General features: G+C 40.0%; 1 protein-coding gene across 7 annotated transcripts in view; it reads left to right on the top strand.

Moving 5' to 3' along the window:
- Positions 1-24,848, top strand: part of MAST4 (microtubule associated serine/threonine kinase family member 4) — a 562,814-nt gene that overhangs the window by 297,330 nt on the left and 240,636 nt on the right. For 4 of the 7 annotated variants that reach the window (XM_045075266.1, XM_045075265.1, XM_013062459.2 and 1 more), the window contains one exon: positions 6,843-6,878. The exons of the other annotated variants lie outside the window; for them this stretch is intronic. In XM_045075266.1, coding sequence (XP_044931201.1) covers positions 6,843-6,878 — 36 coding nt within the window. The remainder of the gene's footprint in view (positions 1-6,842; positions 6,879-24,848) is intronic. 7 annotated transcript variants of the gene reach the window in all.

Below are 24,848 nucleotides of genomic sequence, written 5' to 3'. Positions count from 1 at the left end.
ACCTTTATTTGAGAAGTGTGGAATTAACAACACAAAGGATTGGAGATTTCCTTGTGCTTAGCCTAGTTCCTTGACTGTGAACTGTGACCAGAATTTAGGGTTCCTGCCTCCAGGGATTGGAAAGCAGCCTTTCCTTTTTAAGAGTGTGCTTGAGGGACGCCTGGGTGGCTCAGTTGGTTAAGCAGCTGCCTTCAGCTCAGGTCATGATCCCAGCGTCCTGGGATCGAGTCCCACTTCGGGCTTCTTGTTTGACAGGGAACCTGCTTCTCCCTCTGCCTCTACCTGCCACTCTGTCTGTCTGTGAACACTCTCGCTCCTCTCTCTCTGACAAATAAATAAATAAAATCTTAAAAAAAAAAAAGAAAAAGAAAAAGAGTGTGCTTGAGTTAGAAAGACATAATCAGCAAGGAAATGGGTGTGCTTTGTTCTGGAAGACAGGAGTTTTAGCATTGACGTCCACAGTGTGGATCAAATAAATGGTAGACGCCCCCCGTATGCTTGACTTCACCATGCTTGTCTTGGTTTCTTGGGACATTTTGGAAAGCTTAACCCCAACTTTTCTTGAGTTTCACACTTAGAACTGCAACCAAAGGGAAGGCCTCGAGGTACACCCCAGAACTGCCAAGGAACAAGGTTTAGTCAGACTAATCTGGAGACTGGGGAGAGCCTGGCTGTGTGGCAGCTTCAGTAAGTGCTGTCCATTATTCCCTGAGACATGAGACAAGTGGCCAAGTTCTCTGTTGCCCTCAGTACCCTGTGGTGTGGAAGTGAGTTAAGCCCTCTGAGGGGGATCTCGGAGAGGTGGGTGGTAGCTGCAAGATCGCATGTGTGTCTTGATGTTTCTCCTTAGAATCTCTCCTGTTTCCTCAGCTGTTCCTGATGCCAGAGAATTCAGCTCCCTGCCCTTTTACTCTTTGTGGCAGCTGACTGTCCAACCTCCATAGCTGGGAAGAAGTTATTTGAGGATTCCCTCTTTGTTTTCCTGCAATAGGGTTCTCACCCTCTGAGAATCCTGGTGGGTCGTTTCTTTCATCTGAATACATGTGCATTGACTTCTCACATTTTGTTCGATAAAGTCCCCTCTCCTTGGATGAGTTAGAGGGCGTCTGCGCGCTCAGGTTGTGGAATATAAGATGAGACCATAGAACATGCCAGCAGCTGGACACATCTCCTCCCATGGCCTTCTGGGCTCTGTTTTACCTCAAACACCACCCAGGTAACTTTTGAGTAGTACCATAAGAAAATTCTATGCAGAGAGTTCTCTAATGAGGGGGAAGAGTTTCCTTAAGGGTGTTCTATTACTTTTTTTTAAAAGATTTTATTTATTTCTTTGACAGACAGAAATCACAAGTAGGCAGAGAAGCAGGCAGAGGGTGGGGGGGTGGGAAGCAGGCTCCCTGCTGAGCAGAGAGCCCGATGTGGGGCTCGATCCCAGGACCCTGAGATCATGACCTGAGCCAAAGGCAGAGGCTTTAACCCACTGAGCCACCCAGGCGCCCCTGTTCTATGAATTTTACTTGCATGTGGAATAGGTAACATCTATTTGAGCTACCAAAAAAGGTTAAATTTTTATTTTTTTTAAATGAAGTTTGTAATCATAATAAATTCAAATATGCATATTATATTGAGGGAAAGATTTTGAAATGCCTTTATTCTATAACTATAAAATCTTTCAAGAAATATTTGCCTATTTTGTAAATGTTTCTGTGAAAAGTGTTCTTGTTCTGTTAGAAAATATTACTTTGGCCTATGCTTTGTGCTCTCTATTGTATAGGAAAAGTGATTTCTAACTTCTGTGTGTCATCCAAATCGATGGGATTAACACGGGAATGGCATTAGCCCTGGGTGCCAGTCTCTTACTAGACCCTGATTTTCCAGTGCTGTCTTTTCCTGTGACTGTCGGAGGTGGTCTGTACCTATCCTTAGGCCAGTTTTGAGCAGAGCTTATCTTTGGGGTTTATTTTCATGTTCCAAGAACTGAAAAGGGTATTTGCTTTGAGAAGTTGGCACCATATGACTTGCTTCTGTAGCTGCTGCAGAGCATAGGGTAATGTTTAATGCAGGGACAGTGGGGACCATCCCTCTAAGCTGGCAGCAGGACAAAGCGGGGGTGTGTTCTTTTCTTAGCTCCCCTTGGCCTCTGTGCTGAGGCACTAAGTGGTATTTGCTCTGCATGGGGCACATGAGTGAGATCACCAGGGGTTTGGCATTTCAGGGTATAAAGCATAGTGTTTAGTATCTTAACAAATCAAGAATCAATTATCTGGGAGAATAAGCAGAGGTTTTTTTTATGTCTAGGATAGATTAGTTTAAATGCTAAAACCACTTCTTGTGGATTAAAGAAGCATTTGGAGGCAATGGAGTCTAATTTTTAAAATGCACTTGACATCACATACCAAAAAGGAATTAGTAGATTAGTACATGGGTTTTATGTCTTAGGGGAACAGGGTTGGTTTTTGTTTTTGTTTTTGTTTTTGTTTTTGTTTTCAGGTGGGATTCCAAGGTATTATCAATTTGTATGTAAATGCAGTTGATCCTGATAGAATTGCAGGGAAAAACACTGTCATCAAACATCTGGTTAAAGCATGTTACTTAATTATTATCTTTGAGAATTCAGGCCACTTAGTTTATTCTCATTTTTCTTTCCCTTTTTCTGAGAGGTGTTGGTCAGACTTATCTTGAAAACCACAGGAGGAACAGTCATGGTGGTTGTTGTTTGTGGAGATAACTTAAAAGAGGAATTATAGTAAAGGTAGTGGACAGTGGTACTTCTTGAGGCTCTGTCAGATCTCTCTCTCTGTCCAGCACAAACCTGTAGGCTCCCATTTAACATCACCTAAGCTGTATGATGTTAAGTAGTCAATGAAATGGATTTCATTTGTATTACTCTGCAGCAGAATTTAAAACCGTGTGAAACAAGCACGCAAAACACACCAGAAAAGCTTCTTCTCATGAAATTCCATGTAGCATGACCCAGTTACAGCTGCGCTAAGGGCAGTAGAGCCCTACGTGATCTAGCAGCTAATGTTTTCCCCAACAGCTAACAGTGCCCCACCCCTGCCAACACCTTTAAAAAGGAAAAAGAAACAAACAGCTTTATGCAAGAACAATTCACATCCAGTAAACTGCACTTAAAGTGCATAATTTCATAAACTTTGTCATACACCCGTGAAACCACCACCTCATCAAGGGAATGAAACAGTCTTGCCCAGAAGTTTCCTCTTACTGGTCTGTTAGGACTCCCTCTACTGCTGCCCCCACCCCCCACCACCATGTGAAATCAGGCAGTTTTTAATATTTTCCATCCCTAAAGGGTAGTTTGCATTTTCTAAAATTTTCAATAAATGCAACAATACTGTTTGTACCGTTTTTTATTTTGTCTTGTTTCCACTCAGCTTGGTTATTAGGAGATTCATCTGTGAATTACTTTTTATTGTTAAGTAATGTCGTATTGAATGGGTACAGTTTGATTATCCATAGTTTGATTATCCATCCATTTGTTCATGAACATTAGGGTTGCTGATAGTTTTTGGCCATTATAGATAACACTGTGATGTATGATTGGTAAATTTTCTCCCAACTTGTGGCTTGTGTTTCCAGTCTCTTTACAGCATTGATAATGAACAGATGTTTTTAACTTTGATGAAGTCTGTGTTATCAGTTTGTCCTTTCAATGAACATGGTTAACCATCTTTGCCTAACCCAGATCACAAAGCTTTTCTCCTGTTGTTTTTCTAGAATGTTTATAGTCCTGAATTTTACAGTCATGAATTTAAGCAATCCCTTTTGAGTTCAGTCTGTATATGGGTGAAATATGGATTGACGTTCATGTTCCTGCATGTAGGTATCTAATTGTTGTAGCACCATTTGTTGAACAGATCATTCTTTCTCCCCTGAATTGTTTTTTAATCCTTGTTGGAAGTCAGTTGTCTTTATTTGTATGTGTCTTTTTATAGACTACATTCTTTCTCATTGACCTATTTGTCTTTATACCAATACCACATTGTGTTGATTATTGTGGCTTTATACTAAGTTTAAATATTAAATAGTGTTCATTCTCCATCTTGATTTTTTTCCCTAAATTTTATTGGCTCTTCTAGGTTCTTTAATTTTTGAATCATTTGGTCAATTTCTACAAAAACAAAAAACCTGTTGAGATTTTTACTGGAATTGAATTAACTTTGTAGATCAGTTTGAGAAGCTGTGAAGTTTTCCAGTGGTGGTTACAGTGAAACTGTAGTCTTAGAGATGGATTAGGGAGGATAAAATGTGGGGTATTATAGTGTGGAGAGACAGGGGCGGAGTTGCCCGCCAACATGGACTGATGGAGGAGCGGGGAGGCATAGTTGGCAGAGTCTGAATTGAGGAATGAATGACTATAAATGAGCGAGCAAATATTTCATAAGAAAAATCCCCTCAGAGAAGCCCAAGAAAAATGGTTGGGTGGTTTGTTCTGGAAGCCAGTCAAGTAATTATTTCAAGCTGAAGTTAGAGGGAAGTAGGTGCATTTCTTCTAGAAAGAAGAATATAATGGAGAGCTCAGGGTCAGCATAGTTGGAAAGGGAGGAGGAAGACATGAACAGATGGGATTCTAGAACCTCATGTGTTTATGGAAAGCTTGTAATACAGGGAACAAACTTTAATATTTTCTACAATGACTCAGTCTAACAGAACAATGAAGGTTACTTGTGCACTTGAACTGGTGGTTGATCTAGAACAGTAGTTCTCAGCCAGGGGCAATTTTTGTCCACAAAGAGGATATTTGACAATGCCTAGTGACATTTTTGATTGTTGCAACTACGGGAGAGTGGGATTTCTTTTATTATCTAGTGGGATGCTGCTAAACATTCTACAATGTTCAGGGAAATCATAGTCTCCAACAAAGTCTTATCTCCCCAAAATGTCAATAGTGTTCAAGTTGGGGAACCCTGGTCTGGGGAGGAAGGACTAGAAAAGAGAGTAGAGTGAGAGTGAAACTGATAGGTTTCTTTGGCTCCTTTTGTCTGTATTGTCTGGAGGAGAACTACTCTGTTGGGTAGTAACCATGGACAGTTATTCTGGATGATGAGGAATTAGTCTGTGGAAATCTTCAGGTATTTCCAAAAGATATCTAAAAATGTTACCAAATAAAGCTAGTTTAACAAAAACATGGCTTGACTGCAGATAAATGGAAGAAATGTTGAACATCTGAGTTAATTTGCTTAAGAGGAGATTATTTGTTTAGATATGGTGTTGGCCATAGATGAATATCAATTGGGATACTTTTTTTTTTTTTAAGATTTTATTTATTTATTTGAGAAAGAGAGTGAGAGAGAGAGATCAAGAACAGGGAAGCAAGGGTAGAGGAAGAAGTAGGCTCCCTGGTGAGCAGGGAGCCTGCTGGAGGACTCGATCCCAGGACCCTAGGATTATGACCTGAGCTGGAGGCAGATGCTTAACCAACTAAGCCACCCAGGCACCCTTCAGTTGGGATACTTTTGATTGCAGGTCATAAAGAAAAGTTCACTCAAAGTGGCTGAAAAAATAAATGAACTTTACCAGCTCATGTAACTAAATGGGCCATGGTCCTGGCAGGGGTTGATCCTAAGGTTCATTGTTGACACAGGACCCATTTTCTCCTTCATCCCATTTGAGCTTTCCTTCATAGGTCACACATGGCTGCCAGGAGTTTTCAGGGTTAATTTTTTCTTATGCATTCTCGTCACAAGAAGATATTTCTTCTTCTGTCATGATGAGTTGTGGTTTTTTTTTTTTTTTTTAAGTGTGCCATTTTAAATTATATGTCCCCCTTGAATATGGTAACATTAAAACAATTCTTCCATTAGCTTGGACTCATGTTATCCCGTACGGTAGCCACTAGCCACATATGGCTATTGAGCTCTTGAAATACAGCTTATCTAAATTGAGATATGAAATAAGAATGTGGAATAGCTAATTAATAATTTGTATGTTAAGTATATGTTGAAACAGTAGTATTTAGGGATTTATTGAGTTAGAATGCAAGTACATAATTGGAAATATTTCCATGCGGTTGTTTTTTTTTTTTTTAATTTTTTAAAATGTGACTACTAGAAAATTAAAATTCTAGAAGTGGCTCCAATTGTGTTTCTTGTCTACAGAATTACCTTAGACCATTCAGGTGTCCCTGGGCGTCTGACCCACCCAAACCACATGCTAACAGACATATGGGAGAGAGATGGAATGGTGACCGGGCAAGCAATTAAACATGGATACTGTGTTGACTGGCATAATCAAAGAAAGGAACGGTTATTTGCTACTGTTTCACTGAGGATGAATGTCTGGAAATACGGCTCTACTACCGCTAATAAGAGTTAATAATTGTTTCTGAAATATATTTTTGAAAATTTTAAGAGTATCATGGTGCCCTTAGCCACTAGTGAAACAGCACAGAAATACACTAAGAGAAAGTGAGTAATCCTTCTCCCTTCTAATCCCTGATTCCACTTCGATCCGTAGGTAGGTGTTAATCTGGTCTGTGTTCCTCCCTGCCTTCCTTCATGTACATGTGAGTGCATCACACATGCTGTTCTGTTGCTGCTGTGGCTGCCATTTTAAGAATGGGATTATGGCACTTCAGTTTGCTTTTCTTACCTTACCAGTTTGCTTTCATTGCCTCCAAGTTAGCATCTACCAATTTATCCTGTTCTTTGAAATAATTGCATATTATCGATATATCACATTTCATTTAACTGTTTCTCCCATCCTGGGCGGTATGAGATTTCCAAGCCCCCATCTTCCTCTGCCACACAACAAACAATGCTGCAGTAAACATCTTTGTACCTGTGTCCTTACGTACTGGTCCTTTTTTTTTTCTTCTATAGGATAGATTCCCAGAAGTGGAATTGCTTGGTCAAACGGTATGTGTATTTTTAATTTTAACAGATAAAACTAATTATTTTCCTCAGAGGAATAGCAAATGATATTTATGCGTAAGAGTGCCCATTTCCCACATTCTCATCAGCATTAGATGTCATTGCTCCTTTTAATTCTTACCAATCTAATTGTCCCTGATCATTCATTTACCTTTTTCCCACTACTGTTGATGTTGAGAATATTTTCACATGTTTATTATCCATATGAATTTCTCTTTTCTTCACTTCATCTTCATTTCCACTGCCCATTTTTCTGCTTGGTAATGTGTTTTTTTTTGTATTTTCTGAGAGTTACTGTGTTTTAGAAATGTTAATCCTGGTTATATGTGTGCAAATATATCTTTATCATTCTTCTCTCCGTGTGGGATGTCTTTTGCCACATGAAAATTGTTAATTATTATTTAATCAAATATGTCTGTCTTTTTCTTTATTGCTTCTGAGATAATCTGTTTTGTTCAGGGTCGTGTGTGTATCTCAAGGTCATATAAATATTTTCCTCTGTTTTCTCCCCAGTTTTTAAAACCTTCAAATCTGCCTGCAATTTTTAAGTTTTGTACATGATATAAAGTAGGATTCTGTCTTTTTTAGTTTATAGTTATTACAAGAACCTTTATCATGGGATTGAAATGTTATCTTGCCACATATAAGGATGCCATATATATTTGAATCTATTTCTGGACTCTGTATTCTGATCCCTATCCATTTCTGTGCCAACACCATTCTGTTTTGAATGCAGTGGCTTTCTAGGGAGTTGTAATGTCTGGTAAGTTGTCCTTCACTGGTCTTCTCATAGTTTTCATTGTTGTTTTTAGCCATTTGTTTTTTCCATACTTAAATTTAAAACTTAAAGTTGGAGAATTTTATCTTAAATGTTTTGAATATAAAAGGTCATATAACAATATATAATAAATAGAATTAAATTAGTAATTCTCAGTTTGGGGATCTTGTCACTTGGTATTACTAATTGGAAAATATTTATTGATAAACTGAGGACTTGTTTCTTTTGTGACTTTTGATTCTTTTCTTTATAAATTAATTTATTTTCAGAAAAACAGTATTCATTATTTTTTCACCACACCCAGTGACTTTTGATTCTTTAAATGTGATTTTACTTTGTGTCTGTGATAATTGTATAATTACCTCAAAATGGAGAAATGGGGGTTACAGGCATGCCATGGTTGAAATCTATCCAAAAAGTAGATTATTGCATTAAAGCTCCAGTAATGAATGCCCTCAGTGACTGTGACCTTGTAATACTTTGTATTTCTGTTTATGTGCCAAACTATAAAATATACTCAGACTTGGATTGGTTGGTGGCTAGCTAAATAATATAAAGAAAGAACTGTAGACGGGCATAACAAACCATGTATCTTGTGATCTTTTATGATTTCATTCTTCTAAACCTTAAATAATCTTGACCTAAGAAACTGTCACACCTGAAATTTTGGGTAAACTTGTCTAATATTTTACATGTTTTTGATACTTCTCAACTTTATGTTACTGTGATAACTTAATTGTGTTCACTGATATTTTGCTTTTTTGGAAACTTTACTTATAATATTAAAACACTAAATAACTGTGTTTTTCTAAGGGGATTTGAAATATAACCATTAAAAGTGCATGTGATAAAAATAATAGTAATGTTGTCTTACAGAAAAATATATATACAAACACATACAAGGTCTGTATTTTGCTTATGAAAGCAAAGGGATTTCCCCATGTAGAGTCCGCCCATGTTTCATTAATTAATTAGAAAAAAACATTAGTTTTGTAGCCAAAAATGAGATGGTAAAATAATTAATGTATTGTGATTATCATTGAATGAAATACTTGGACAAAAAACAATTATGTTTTTAAAAAATGAGATTCTTCGTAATTTTAATGGTATTATAATTCAAATAAATTAATTGGTATGGCAATTTGGGGCATGTGTATGAATATTAAAGACAGTAATTTAGAAAAGGAGAGGGAATTCATTTAAATTATTCACACTGAGACCAAAAAAAGGACTTAGTTTAGTTAGAGTTAAATTTAAACCATCTATGTGAACTTTGAATCTTATTAAATCATAGATAGCCAAGTGGAATTTTTCTCTTCTGTTCTAAAGGTACTGAACAGTTAGCTCCCAGCTGCCATCCAGTTCATAGATCCAGTGCCATCCTGCAGACACTTCATGTCCCTGCCTTCTGGCCTCTAATACTCCTTTCCACTAACGGTCAACCAGACTCTTTCAGGAGTATAACCGGCAGCCATGATTGGGGTAGGGAACATTTTGTTGGTTTCAGAATGGATTTGTTTGGTTTTGTTTTGTGCTAAAGCTCAAGGATGCTTTCAACAGTGTGTACAGGGGTGGAGCTGTTCATGTCAGATAAACCAAATTGAAGGAATGTCTTCTGCAGGGCCCTAGCAGAAATTTCAGGGACAGAGGAAATGGTACTTAGAAGCCACTGAACAAGTTGAGCCTACCAAAAGCCCCAAGCCCCGATCTTGTTCTGTCATAGGTAACAAGTGATATAAACAGTGCTAAATAAAAGGCTTATCATGTTTCTGGTGTTGCCAAAGAGACTGTATTTTAATCCACTCAGATTCTGTTTTCTGTCCTCAAGTGTTAATCAGGATCAACACTGACAGTTGACAAACATAAACTTAAAAAGATATCATTGGACTATATTTTAAATACAATCATGGATATAAATTCTACATTGTTAATTTTAAGACAAATTTGTTATTTATTTTTAGGATTTTTATTTATTTATTCGACAGAGAGAGACACAGCAAGAGAGGGAATACAAGCAGGGTGAGTGGGAGAGGGAGAAACAGGCTTCCTGCTGAGCAGGGAGCCTACTGGGGGCTCGATCCCAGGACCCTAGGATCATGACCTGAGCCAAAAGCAGACGCTTTAACCCACTGAGCCACTCAGGCACCCCTGTTTTTAAATATATGCAGGCTAGTGCAGGAACTGAAAAGCATAGTAAAAAAAACAAACAAAAAGCCAGTAAGTAACTATATGATAAGGTTAATAATAAAGGAATTGTTTTCAAAACTAATGTCAAATAGTTAAGACTTCAAGTAGCTCTAGGGCTGCCTGAACCTAGAGACTTGGGAAAATTTGTTTAAAACAGGATAGAGAGGGACACTTAGGTGGCTCAGGCTGTTAAGCCTCTGCCTTTGGCCCAGGTCATGATCCCAGAGTCTGGGATTGAGTCCCACAACGGGCTCTCTGCTCAGTGGAGAGCTTGCTTCTCCCTCTGTCTCTGCTGTTCCCTCTGCTTGTGCGGACTCTCTCTCTCTCTGACAAATAAATAAAATCTTTAAATAAATACATAGATAAATAAAAATAGTATAGAGAACCCCTCTCTGTGTTTGTCAAACACACATAAACAACCATCATAAATAAACCGCATAAACAACAAACATAAACCACAGGCTCTGGTCAGGGGTTGGAATGACTGTTTATCAGGTTTTTTTCTTGAAGCCAGAAAAACCACAGTTCCCACAGTATATCACCAATGTGTTTACAAAGCCACTCTGAGTAGAGGCCTTGAAATCTGACATGGGGAGGATACAAGAACCAGAAAAATCAGAGTAATGCTCACAGGACAGGAAGAATGAGGAGGACAATCCCCCACATCTGCAACACTGTATCGAATACATCACCTCTGCTGATTTCAATGAACTGACCAGGGTTACTTGGAATCCCTGCACTTGACAAAAAGATGTGAAGCCAGTGATGGTACTCCTGTGCTGCCCAAAAAAACAGCGACATAGCTCCCAGAGGATCGCAGGTATTGGGTTCGAAGCAATATTCCCGAAGCCTGCAGATATCATTCCTGGACCTAATGAGATGAGGTAAACCGTAGCCCACCTTAACTAATAGGCATTCTTAATCTAGATCACATTGAAACAGAACACCTTATATGATATTGTACTTTCAAACAATGGAAAAATCTTAAACTAGAAATTAAACCTGAATCAAGGTAAATATTTTGTGCAGATTTTCGCTTTAAGATTTGCCAAGGTTGCCTCCAAGTGACCAAGGCAGAATGTGACTTCACGTACCACTGGAGTAATTTAATCTTATCCTCTTGTTCTTGTTAAAATCTTACCCTCACTGAATATCACTTTCATGTGTTTTGCACTGTCTGAAGTGATCTCCAAGTAGAGTATTACCAGTTTCTCATCTTTATTTTGCTTTAGCCTACTGCTAGAATATGTTAAACCTTCCACACATGGGAGGTGGAAGAAAATATTGATGCAACAGATCCAGTGTAAAGTGTGAGACTTCCATATTGCTTCGATTTTAAACAGGTCTGTTGCTAGTAAAGTGTAGTATCATCAGAGAAGATTTATGTCTTAAGGAGTGAGCTCCCACCCTGTCCCTGGGCTGGTGGCAGAAATTATAAATCAGCTGTGAGTGTGACGAAAGCACTTGTCCTTTCTGCTGTCAGGGCGTTTCCCCTTGAGAACTGTGTTGAGACTGCTCCATTATACAGGTCAAACTGCTGGGTCAATAGTCAATGACCCTTCCTCTCTGTGCCTTAAAGAGGAAAGCTGCTGCTTTGGGGAAACCTCTTATGAGCTGGGGACACGTACTGCCAGCTGCATCTAACTTCCAAGTTAAATTATGTCACAGGATGACTTTTTAAAATGACACATTAAATCTGACCCCGAGTTATTAGTCCCCACGATATTTTTATACATCTTTTTTTTTTTTTTTTTTTTTTTTGAGAGAGAGAGAGAGATCACAAGTAGGCAGAGAGGCAGGCAGAGAGAGAGAGGGGAGGAAACAGGCTCCCGGCGGAGCAGAGAGCCCGACGCAGGGCTTGATCCCAGGACCCTGGGATCATGACCCCAGCTGAAGGCAGAGGCCTTAACTCACTGAGCCACCCAGGCGCCCCTATTTTTGTACATCTAAATGTTAGAATGTCAGTCTCCTTGAGTTTTCTGTTGTCATTTCTGCTACCATTCAAATTCTAATGAATGGAATAGCTATTTGGAGAGAGAGAGAGAGGGGAAAAAAAAAAAGAGCCACCTCCATTGGTATCTTCTCCTGCTATTAGATTTTTCCAAGGCCAGCTTACAATCTCTTAGAGAGGGGTAGGTCTATTCAAACGTATGAATAGAAAACTTCAAAAGTGAACCTCTCAAAGCAGTAGAATATAAAGATATTTTAAATATAATTGCAGTTGAAAAAAATATATATATATACAAATGCACCTGTATTCAGTAGTAGGAAAAAAAAATCAAAGCATTTCTCCTTAATGCCATCCTGAGGTATGGAACATGTTGTAAGAATGAGTAGAATATTCACAGGAAGGAGTGCACCTCAGCATTCTCCAATTTAGGACAGCACATGTCCCCCAACCTTTAATTTATCTGACCGGGTCTCCACCAGATCTGTTAAGGCCCCTTCATTTTCATCTTCTTAGACACCCAGCCATGGAGCATAAGATCACATTTGTAGGGACACTGTGACTGAACAAATATTTTCCTTTACATGGTGCTTTCAGAAGAATCCTTTTATCTTCTAGAGGGCCAGGATCCTTGGATGTCTGAACAATGAAGAATCTTAGCCAGCTATTTCCACACCAGAACCCTTGGAGCTTAACATACTTTGAAGCAGATTGCTCCCCATTGCAGGGCCACAATAAAAAGTGGGTTTTTTCATAGTCTTTACATTGATGTTTGCAAAGCCAGATGGCTTTGTGAAATGAGCCCCAAAGCAGTATAACTGATTAAAAGAAATGCCAGGTAGTTGAAGGCTTTCGCACCCAATGTGAGGCTGACAGAAAGAATTGTTCTCTTGGGGTCCGTTAATATTGGGGAATCTCATGCCCATCTTTAGGGGTCAGCCAATGACAATTGAGACAGGTGTTGGCAGCAGGAGCCTTAAAAAATGAAGGCTGAAAAAAATCTTTCTAGCCAGCCGTTGGGAGACCTGCCTGAAAAAGAAAGGAAACGGGCCAGTGACGAAGTGCTTTGAGGACCGTAGGTACTTGTGAGGCTGCGGCTCACATACTTCAGGCTATCTTCTCGTTTTTGGCTTGCTAGTACTGTATCTTGAATATGCATCCACCAGAAACCCCAAGGTTCCTCTGCCTCACGCCTTGGGGCCACTGCCATCCTGCTTCTCTGTAAATGACTCTGTTGAGGAGGGCAGAGCTCTGGCTTTTTTTTTGTTGTTGTTGTCCCTGTAGAAATTATTCTGCTCGTGTTTGTGACCCTGAGCACTGACCTTAACCTAAGAGCCCAGTACTGTATATTTTAGGCTGTTGGTTGGAAGACTGATGGAATCTGGCCTTGTCGCTGGAGGCATTCAGAGATGTAACAAATTGTTCTCTGCCTTCATAACCCACCGTCCGATGATTGGGAAATGGGGTTCAGAGCAGACGCAAGCTCGAAGATGAGCTTTAAAAACCTGTCATCAAGAGGGAGCCGGCCCTGAGTTCGGTTGTTTTTCTATCATCAGAAAACACTTCAATCCTGCAATGTATGTAATGTGATAGAGGCCTGAGAACCAGACCTTCCTGTTCCATTTTCTCCCTGTTGCCGTCTCCTGTCAGTGAGTGACTCATCAGACGTGGTGTTGATATGTTGACAGAGCAGTGATGGCGGAAGACCGAGGACTGCTGTTCCGTGGAGATAGCTAATTTATGAAGAGTTGGTGCATTGTAATCTCTCTGAGCTTCCCTGGTGTCCTTGTAAGGAGGGAAAGAATTCAAACCTGGAGGCATTTCCAAGAACTGTTTTTATGGCAGGAACTGATATGTGTATTCCTATTGTCTATTTCTTGAGTAATAATGTATAATTTGTAATATCTTAATAAGTTACAGCCAACTGGTCTTTATAGAAAATGATACTTACTATTAGTCACACAGGTGACCATCATAAAACTAGAAAATACAGCCGGGAGAAGACGCATTTGAAATTACCCCTTATCTTATCACTTAAAGGAAAGACAGTTTAAAAAGCAGCGAATGTAGCTTTCACTTGTGTCTTTTGATGCATTAAATAATTTTTCCTTTAGGTGTCTATAGTGTTAGAGGCTCCTAGCATTTAAGAAATGGAGTAGCATTTTATTTTGCCGTGAAAATTCTCAGATCATAAAGCATTTATCATTTTTTCTCATTATTTCCTTGTAGAAAAGTAGAAAAGTATAAAGAATAGAAGTTTTCATCCATAATCTCACCATGTAAAGATAGTCCCTGAAAGCATTTTAGTCTGTTTCTCTTCAGGCTCTTTTTAAACTCCTCATTACTTGATGATGATTGATTCTTTGGTGCGCGTTTTTCTTCCAGCAGGGAAGTACTTTCTGGAGCTTCGACCAGTCATAGGTGAGCTGAATACTCTGCTCAAAATGTGGGCACATTTTCTGTGCCTTTGAACCGAAGAGCCAGGAGAGCGACGAGCTGGACCGTTACTCATGGTCATATATGCTTGTTTAGGTACTGAGGCATTTCCTTACTTTGTGTAATTCATTCCAGAAAACTAAAAAATGCTCACATTTTTTCTGCAGCTGTTGGCAGTATTTGTTTAGGTTCAAGGAAGCTTTTAGTTCTTATGTGCAGAAAAATCACTTCTCACAACACATTTTAATAGGTTCCCGTAGTCAACAAAGAGATGACATATTCATTTAGGGAGTAGAACAGTTTTTCTTTGTGTTGCTCTAACACTTGGGGCTCTTTCAGATTTCCCCCGAAACCAGCACTGCAGCCTTTCTTAGCCATGTTGTGGTTTGTGGAGTGATTCATTGATCAGGGAGGGTTTCCCAGAGTTGCTCAGAATGTATCATTAGAGTACCTTTGTGCACGTTGTCCCGCTAGAATGGAGGCTCCCTAGGGCCAGGAGGTTTGGGCCCCTGCTGTATCCTCGGCGCCTAGAACCATGCCTGGTGTATCAGAGTTGTGCCACAAATATTTGTAGATACCATTTTCTGTGTTTTTAAATCCATTATTTCCCTCACTGCTTAACACTCTCATTGACTAACCCTTTAGTTGACTGAGCAATTCCTGAATTCCTACATTAAGTTGTTCCAACTTCTAATAATGTGGTGAGCTCCTCGGGGTGCCTGGGTGGCTCAGTCAGTTAGGAATCTGACTTTGGCTGAGGTTGTGATCATGGGGTTGTGGGATTGAGCCCCAAGTCGGGCTCCATGCTCAGCAGGGAGTCCACTTGTCCCTCTACCTCTGCCCCTCCCTCCACTTGTGCTCTCTTTCTCTCAAATAAATATTAATAAAATCCTTTTTTTATTTAAAAAAAAAAAGACTGTGATGTGCTCCAAATATGATAGATGTTGGCTTGTCAGCTTAATTTATTTGTGTCTAGCGCAGTGTTATATCATTGTTTGCATTTAAGTATTTTATGGAAACTTGTAAAAGTGATGAAATAGTTGCTGATTAATATTTCAGTGTTCTTCTAGTCCTCTGTGTAAAGAAGTACAAGGGGCGCCTGGGTGGCTCACTCCATTCAGTGTCCAACTGTTGATTTCAGCTCGGGTCGTGACCTCAGAGTCCTGGGATTGAGCCCAGGTCAGGCTCTGCATTCAGCACAGAGTCTGCTTGGAATTCTGTCTCCCTCCTCCTCTGCTTGCGTGCTCTATCTCTCTCTCTCTCTCTAAAATAAATAAATAAATAAATTTAAGAAGTGCAATATAAATTTAATACTATCCTAACTTCTAATTTATCCGTTCAGTTTTTTTCTCCAGGAGAATATTAAGCATAAGTGATGTACACTTCCATTTACCAATCTGAATTGAGTGCCAGAAATAGATACCTATTCAAAGTGTACTTCCCATTGTTCCGGCTTGATTTCATTAGATCACAGATTTGTAGGGGAAGGGAACAAGTAACACAGGTGAATAAAATAGATATTCTTTGACAGGAATAAAAAAATAGCTGTTTGTGGTTATTCCTGCCATCCTTTTGAATACATTTGTCTGATAATTACTCTCCTGATAGATGGGAGAAAGAAAGAAAAGAGAGGGGGAGAAAAGGGAACCAGTGGATAATGTGGCCAAAGAACACCACCATTTTAGGTGGGTTGTTTTTGTGGTAGAAGTGTAGCGTGTGAAAGCATGTATGAGAAGAGTAAAAGCACGTATGAGAATAATAAAGACCAAATTTGTGATGGTGGTTACCTCTTCAGGGAAGGAAGGGAGCCAAGATCATGGAGTGGGAGCAGGGGCCTCAACAGTATTTATTTTTGACATGTCAAGTTGAGTAGTTGTTGATAACCAGGTGGGTATATTATACTATTCCGTTCCTAGATTTTTCATTAGAAACCATAAAAGAGAGTGGATGTGCATAGAAGTGAGACTTCCTTCAGTTCACTTCTATTTATTAAAAGGCTTAGCTTTTCCAGCCTCTTCCATTTCCAGTGTCTTCCAGCCCCATGCTCTGACAGAAAGGCCAGGAGAGAGAGAGAAAGGAGAGGTGTTATGGAAGTAGAGAAACATGTTTGAGAGAGATTGACAGAGAGAATACATTTTCATATGTGAACCTGTTCATCATGAGAAGTGATTATAGGGCCTTCTGTGCTGGTCCTTTGTTCTCATTTTTTCCTTTGACTCAGATACTTCTGTCTCTGCAGAAGCTTTGGCAGTTACCTCTTGGTATAGTTCTTGGTATAGTGTCAGCAGACTCTGACACATAGGTATCCAACCGTGCAGTGTCTGACTTCTCATGGTCTTGGTCACAGTGGTAGGTGATCCACGTTAGGGTGGAGGGTCCTGTGGCTACCCCTCATTCTCACACTGTCTTGGTGAACAGTCCTGAACCACCCCATAGAACATGCATGCTTGGAGCCTCAGTTACATAAACGATGGTCGTGGAAAGCGGTGGCCCTTGACAAGTAGCTTGAGGTGTGGACATTTGAGAGAAAGGGAGCTTTGCCCCAGGCTCACGGAGGTGAGTGGATGTGATCCCGTCACCCCATGTATTAGTGTGCTGGGGCGGCTATCACACAGTGCCGCAAACTTTAGGCTTAAACAATAGAAACGTCTTATCTCACAGTTCCAGGGGCTAGAAGTCAGGGATGAAGGGGTCTGTGGGGTTGTTTCCTCATGAAGTCTGTGAGGGAGGATCTGTTCTCCCAGATCCTTGTGGTTGGCTGGCACTCTGGCGCTCCCTGGCTTGTACATGCATCACCTCGATCTTGGCTTCCATCGTTACCAGGCTTTTCCTCTGTGCATGACTCTTCCTGTGTCCAAGTCTTCCCCTTTCATAGGGACATAGTCATTGGATTAGGATTCACCCTTATGATCATCTCTAAAGACACTATTTCCAAATAAAAGTCTCATTCACAGGTACTGAGGGTTAGGACTAAGTATTTTCTGAGGTGTGCAGCTCAATTCAAAAAGCCCCTCTGTTCTTATTCCTCCTGCTCAAATGTGGAAGGCAGATTCCCCCTGCCAGGAAGTACTGTCCTATTCGAGCTTGTAGTAGTCTGTGCAATGTCCCCTTCCTTTTTCCTGGACTCCTCTGACTGGAAAAACAAAGACAAGTTGCTTGTTCGGGAGAGAGCATTGGAAGGGTGTACTTGGCAGAGAACAAAGCCAGCAGGAAGTAGGAGTTGGTCCTTGCTCTTCCTTTTTCTTTCCATCCAGGCTCTCCTCTACACCTCATTAGAGTAATCTATCGAAATCCAATCAGTTCCACTTTAGATGATGGCAAATGAATACTATTTTTGCTATTTCTGCTCCATTACTTGTGAAGTGGTCCTCTGTGGATGGACCTGGAAACCTCTCACGATTTGTCACATTGTTTCTCTGACAACTGTGATCTGGTGTCTTAACTTTCAAGATGTACCTTTAGAGTACTGCCTTGTATGCTGTTGAGATGAGCTGGGTATAGGCATCTTGGCAGGCCTGGAGGCACTGATGACCTTCTCCCTGCCTTGTCAGGGTGCTTGGGGGAAGGTGCAAAAGGACACGCGGAACCAGTGTGCTCTTCCCTACTTGGAGACTGCCATCCTTGGCAGTGGTGTCTAGTGAACAAGGTTGGACCTTCAGGTGCTTTAAGGAGTCCCTCAAGACAAGGCTCATGCCCAGAATGAAAACTGGCAGAGACACGGACAGAGATATCCAGCTGTGTGCACGGTATTCATGATTGCATTTTGGTTCACAGGTAAAACTGTGATTTTTATTACAATGGTAATGTGCTCAATTAAATGACTATGCCTAACGAGACTTCTTACCTCACAGCTAGATAGAGTTATGGTGGTATTACATTTTGACCAGGGAGATCTAAGTTAAAGTTGCTCAAGAGATAACACAGTTTGTTGGAATCCTTTTTCTTTTACTTCCTCCTTCCAGTATGGAATGCATCTGTGTTGGCTAGAGCTCCTGCACCCATATTGGTCCCTGAGGAGACCATTAGGATAGAGTTACCTACTAAGGATGGTTGAACTGGAAGGTACAAGTCTCTTGAGTCTGACCATCTGGTAGTCACCACTCCCAACACTGGATTCTGGGCTTCTGAGAAAGCAGTAAGCTGTTTTGTTTAAGCCACATATGTGGGTTACCAGTCATATAAAGTTACAGCTGTGCCTAATCCTAACTGATCTAGAGATCTTCTCCACAGGAACCCCAATCACTGCCCTATAGAGTACACAGTATCTCAGGAAGAAAAGACTGGTCCAAGGAAAAGGAAGAAAGGAGAATTTCTTCCCAAGACCTAAAGAAGGACTAGTCTGTTGTGCCCCATGACATTTTTTCCCCCTAAGGCACCTTCTAGATGAAGTCAAAGAGAAGATTGTGAAACTGTATCCTGCTTAACTGCTCCCTTATTTACTCAGAACTCTGTTTCCTAATGGTGTAGACAGTGTTAGTCATACCCATTTTCTGCCAGCCAACATTGACTTTCAGCAGCATCCCTATCTTGGCAGTACAACACTGATGTGAGCATTTCATTGCTTTTTACCATTGTTTTAGAGAGTTGAATTGAAAACAGAAAAGAACGTGCCGTATCAATGATAAAAAGTGTAGCTCTCAGACAGTTAATACAGCCGACACCAGAGGGAAATTATCTGGCTTTCCAAAACGGACTAATAGTTAGCTTCAATGAGACATGGACTCTCCTTGGGTCAGTGGTGTGTGTCGTTGATAGAGAACAAAAAGGACAAAACTGAAAGGATGTGGACAGGTTGGGAGCGTATCAGTGAGGAGTGTGTGAGCCATAATTAGAACGTTTGAACTTTTTTTTTTTTAATCGTTCAAGGAATGAAAAATTGCCTGATAACATATATTTGACTTCTTGAGGAATGTATGAAGCAAGAAAGTAGAGAATTGCTTTCATAGGTGGGTTCCCAATGCTTTTAGCATCTGATTGTCCTGTACAAGGCAGTGAATAGGGAGGAAGCCAAGATGGGTGAGGCTGCTTTGGGAGACCATACGGGGGCAGCCCGAGAGGAGGGATGATGGGCATTTACCCAGCTGCTGGGGCAGGACTAAGGTTCAGTACCTGGTGCTGTGGGCAAGACATACTTTGTGCAGCTGCGTGGGATAAATCAAGGTTTTGCCATAGCTGTCCTCAGCCTTCTTGAACTCTTCATGTTTCTCTGCAGCTCTGGATTCACGGCTAGCCCTAGGCATGACGATTTTCATGGAGGTCCGGATTTCGGGGAAACACCGCTGCTCAGAACTTTATCTCTAACAAGGCCAAGTCATTTTCTCAGTGTCTCCAAGTCACAGTGATGTGAGACCCTAAAAAGTAGCTCCTGCCTGAGGTACTTTTAAGACAACTAATGCTCTCCTTTTATACTTGAAGTATATAAAATGTCACATTTTCTCGCTGAGCATGTTTCCCCTTATTTTTATCAGGTTTAATACGTTTAGCAGAGTGTTTGAAAGTTTACTCGTAACCTCATATCCTTAGTACCCCATTTTCCCCTCAAGCTGTTGATTTTATCAATTGTGTGTTTGCCTTTTGGGCACATATCAGGATCCTAATTCTTTTTTTTTTTTTTTTTTTTTAAAGATTTTATTTATTTATTTGACAGAGATCACAAGTAGGCAGAGAGTCAGGCAGAGAGGCGGAAGCAGACTCCCTGCCAATCAGAGAGCCCAATGCAGGGAGCCCAACGCAGGGCTCGATCCGAGGACCCTGGGATCATGACCCGAGCCTAAGGCAGAGGCTTCAACCCTCTGAGCCACCCAGGATCCTAATTTTTATGGAAGGAGAGGAATTTCTGCCCTGGTTTTAGATAAATGTCTTCTTTCCTTGATTGATTGATTGATTAATTGACTGGAAGAATGGAGAGTGGTGAGGTTGGTAAAAAGGAGCCTAGCTAACTCTGATTTACAGTTTTCTTAACGCATTCCTGATGAAGTTACTCTAGTTAGCAGCTGAACCAAAAAAAAAAAAAAAAAAAAAGAGATTGAGCATTACATTATGTTGGTTTTCATTTATTAATTTCTAGTTGTTATCTTCTAAAGCTCCTAGATTGTAAAGCTTCTAGCAATCTAGAAGCTTTAAAAATTATTTGTATTTCGTTTATCCATACTATCTGTCCCTGGCCTCCATCACCGAAAATATTCAGAGTCTACTGAAAGCTGTGTTGCTTCCTGGAAAGATTGTATATATTAAGATACTATAGAAAAGGGATGCCATTCAATTTCTCAAATGCAGGACTCAGTTTCCCACTGAAATTCCAACCAGTATGGGGATACAGACACCTGATGATGTATCACCACTTTTTAAAAAGATGTATTTATTTATTTGAGAGCGAGAGAGAACATGTTCATGCTCCCAAGTTAAGGGGACCAGCAGAAGGAGAGGGAGAGAATCTTAAGCAGAATCCCCACTGAACATGGAGCCCCATGTGGGGCTCGATCCCAGGACCATGAGATCATGACCTGAGCCAAAAGGGTTGGATGTCTAACTGACTGAGCCACCGACGCGCTCCTCACCACTTTTTTAAAGTACAGTTGACCCTTAATGCAAGGTGTTTAAAGGTGCTGACTCCCTGTGCAGTCACAAATTGAAGTATAAATTTACCCCCCAAATTGAACTACTGACAGCCTAATGCTGGAGAAGCCTAACCCATAATATATACAGTGAATTAACACAGATTGGTATATTCTTATAATAAAGTAAGCTAGGGAAAATAGGCCGTTAATAAGAAAATCCTAAGGTAGAGAAAATACATTTTATGATATGGTACTATATTTATAAAAAAAAAAAAATCCACATATAAGCGGAACCATACAGTTCAAACCTGTGTTGTTTAAGGGTGAACTGTGCATGGAAGGAACTGTGAAGTCACATTATCTTCAGGAAAATATGGAAATGCTATAAAAATGGGTGTGTATCCAGCATTCTTTTTTTGGAGGTGGTGGTGATATGGATGTTATCTCCAAAAGATAACCTAGCAGGTAAGAAATAGAAAATATGGACTATCTTCTATTACCTGTCCATTCTTAATTGCTGTTCATAAAATCTTAACCAAGAGGGCTTTTTCGTAGTTAAGTCTGTCAAACTAAAGTTGGAATTATTTGAGAGGTTTCTAGAGATGAGTAGCGAGGCAGTGTTGATCAGGGAAAGCTCTTCCACCTTTCCTAGAAAAGATGACAAAAACTTCCTCAGTTCTAGATGAGATTGGCTTTTTCATTGGAATTCCTGGGCTTGGAGAGAGGAGGCAAAGCCAAGAAATGGATGTCTTGTGTTAACCTCTAGTTTGCTTACTCAAATGGCGATTTCATAAGATGCCCTTTCTGTAGAAGACTTTGGTTTTATTATTTTATTCTAGCTGGAGAGTTCGATTTCACAAGTGGAGGTGATAGAGAACTCTAGGCCACCCTTGTAGGTTGTGTGTTTCAGGAATTAACACAGTTTGCTTTCTTCTGAAAATAAAAAGGAAAAAGTGGAGAAAAAAAGGAGATGAAATCAACTTAATGTTAAAATTGTGCTTGCACTTTGAATTAAATTCCCTGCATGACTGGTTCTTATTAAAACCAAAAATGACAAAACCTTGATGTGAGGGCCACATTATAAACTGAATAGGTGGTGAAGGTTTTCACTGTATTGGGTGGTAATTAGCTGTGCATGGGTCGTGGGTTGATGATTAGTTGTGTTCCTCAGAGCATGTCTGCAATCTTTGATATCTACTTAAGCTATGTAAATAATTTGGAGTTTTTATTATGATTTTTCTATTAATCTTTGGTAGAGTGAAATTTGGGTATTTTTCTCTATGACACACAATGAAATTTAGCAATTAAGTCCTTTCATTAATTCAAAGTCTGCACTTGGCTGAAATAAATTTCAACAAAATGTTGTGTTGGGGTTTTCAAAATATTACCTATTGGTTTTTTCGCAACCTGTAAGCACAACTCTTCATCAGTATTTCCAATTGGATAGATGTATCCTTTAATTCTCATCCTTACAGATATCATATTTTGAAATCCACAGATACCGGGAAGCCAGAAATTCTTTGGCTTTTGCAAAGCCTAAGGTGGCTTTTGCTTATCTGAAGTTCATTATCATTTATTACCATATTTAGCCACCCATAGATTGTGCCCATATCTCTTAACTGGAATAGACTTACTACTCATATTTCTGATAATTTGCTCTGCCTGCATTGTACTTACGGGCTCCTTTTATGTAGAAAAATTTCCCAATAAAAATATTTCAGTGACGATGAGGTATTTTTTAAATTTGACTCTCCGAAAATGAGCTTGTGAGATTTTGAATTGTGTATTTATTTGAGCAAAAATTTCTCACCCAAACCTATTAGTTGTTCCTGATCCCTTTTGGTGATCCAAGTAGTTTCGATGTTTTGGTCCCCACTCTTTCTTTCCTGGTTGCATGTTGCTTACTAATTAAAAAGAATAAACCACCTCTTCTAAACTATACTTATTTTCCAACAAAGGGTTTTCACTCTGGACACCTGACAGCTTTCTGAAATCGCTGACATTATGTGGGAACCTGTATATGTTTCCCATAGCTTTCACAGGACTCTCCCATGCCTCCTTGGCTGCCAGAAGTCAAAGTTTCTGTCTAACTATGTGTTAAGCTAGTTTCTTCCTTTCTTTCTTTCTTTCAATTATTTTTATTAACATATAATGTATTATTTGCCCTAGGGGTACAGGTCTGTGAATCATCAGGCTTACACACTTCACAGCACACACCATAGCACATACCCTCCCCAGTGTCCATCACCCAGCCACCCTAACCCTACCCTCCCACCCCCTGGCACCCCTCAGTTTGTTTCCTGAGATTAAGAGTATCTTATGTTTGTCTCCCTCCTGATCCCATCTTGTTTCATTTTTCCCTTCTCGTGGTAAGCAACCTGTGGTAAGATGCTTTGCGTCACACGTGCTCTGCGTGGAGTATGCAAGAGCAGGGCAGCAGTGTGTGGGAAACTGCTCACGGATTTCAGTGCAAACCCATGTAGAGTTGACCGTTGAACAACGCAGAAGTTAGGGGCACCAATGCCCGGGCAGTCACAAATCCACATAGAACTTAGGACACCCCCAAGAACTGTCTCCACCTGGTCTGCCATAGACCAGAAGCCTTACCCATAAAATAAACAATAGATTAATATATATTTTGTATATTTGTTCTATACTCTTGAAGTGAACTAGCGAAAAAAAATGTAAGAAAATCTTAGAGGGAATGTATTTCCAGTACCATACTGTATTTATCCAGAAAAATCTGTGTATAAGTGACCCCATGAAGTTCAAACCTGTGGTGTTCAAGGATTTGAACCTGTATTTAGACCTGTTCCTTTACTTTAAAGGATGTATAAGCTTCCATAAAAAAGAAATGTTTTCACGGCTACAATGTTATGTAAATATATTTAGTTTAATGATACTTTATTATATATGAAGAAAAAAGCCAGATACAAACTCAGATTCACTGTCACCACTGCAATTAAAACAAATACAACAAAACCACCAAGAGTGACATTTACAGGGGCGCCTGGGTGACTCAGTGGGTTAAAGCCTCTGCCTTCCACTCAGGTCATGATCCCAGGGCCCTGGGATCGAGCCCCCCACCAGGCTGCCAAGCCTGCTTCCCTTCTTCTCTCTCTCTCTCTGCCTGCTTCTCTGCCTACTTGTGTCTCTGTCAAACAAAATCTTAAATAAACAAAATCTTAAAAAAAAAAAGAAGTGGCATTTACAATAATAGTATTGATTTAATATTACCTGTTTTGGAAAAGATTTTTATTTATTTACTTGAGACAGAGAGAGAGTGTGCGTGAGCAGCAGGGAGGGACAGAGGGAAAGGGAGAAGCAGACTGCCTGCTGAGCAGGGAGTGGGACTCAGGGCTCCATCCCAGGACCCTGAGATCATGACCCCAGCCAAAGGCAGACACTTAACTGAGTCACACAGGTGCTCCTGATATTATTTATTAATGATGATATTTGGCTAAAACAAAATCCCTCTTGGCTGGTATGCTACCTGCTTCCTTCATTTGTTTGTTTTTTGAATTGACATATTTATCATATGCAGTGTGAAGCTCAGTTTTGCTGTGACTTTCCTGCCAGAAAGCCTTTCTCAATGGTTCCTCAGTGCTCCATAATATCATTTGGCCCTCGCCTTCTTTGTATATTCAATCCTCTGGTTTTTTTTCTCATTAGCTCGGGAAAATTGAAATGTTAATACAGGGCCAACTTGATCATTACCACAGATGGAAACATGGCACTGAAATCATGGAGCAATCTGAATTTAAAGGATAGTCATTCCAGAGTTCATATTTTTTTAAGACTCTCAGTGAAATGTCAACAAAATTTTTTATACTGCATTAATATTCATCTCCCTAACAGTCATTTTTAGTCTCCAGTTTGAGGAGGAGGACTGGTATAGAATACACGAAGGTCCAAAATTGGTACAAATTAGCTTTAGTGTATTCTTGGATGTGACTTGGTTTTTAAGTAGGTTGACTTAATATTTATCCTTGAAATAGGTGAGCTTGTGTTCAATTAATTCTTGTCTTTCTGTTTTTTACCCAAATAAG

Source organism: Mustela putorius, unplaced genomic scaffold (assembly GCF_011764305.1).
Source record: "Mustela putorius furo isolate JIRA1106 unplaced genomic scaffold, ASM1176430v1.1 tig00000145_pilon_pilon_pilon, whole genome shotgun sequence".
NCBI lineage: Eukaryota > Metazoa > Chordata > Mammalia > Carnivora > Mustelidae > Mustela > Mustela putorius.
The sequence above is the reverse complement of the archived record's forward strand: the minus strand, read 5'-3'. Positions and strand labels throughout refer to the sequence as shown.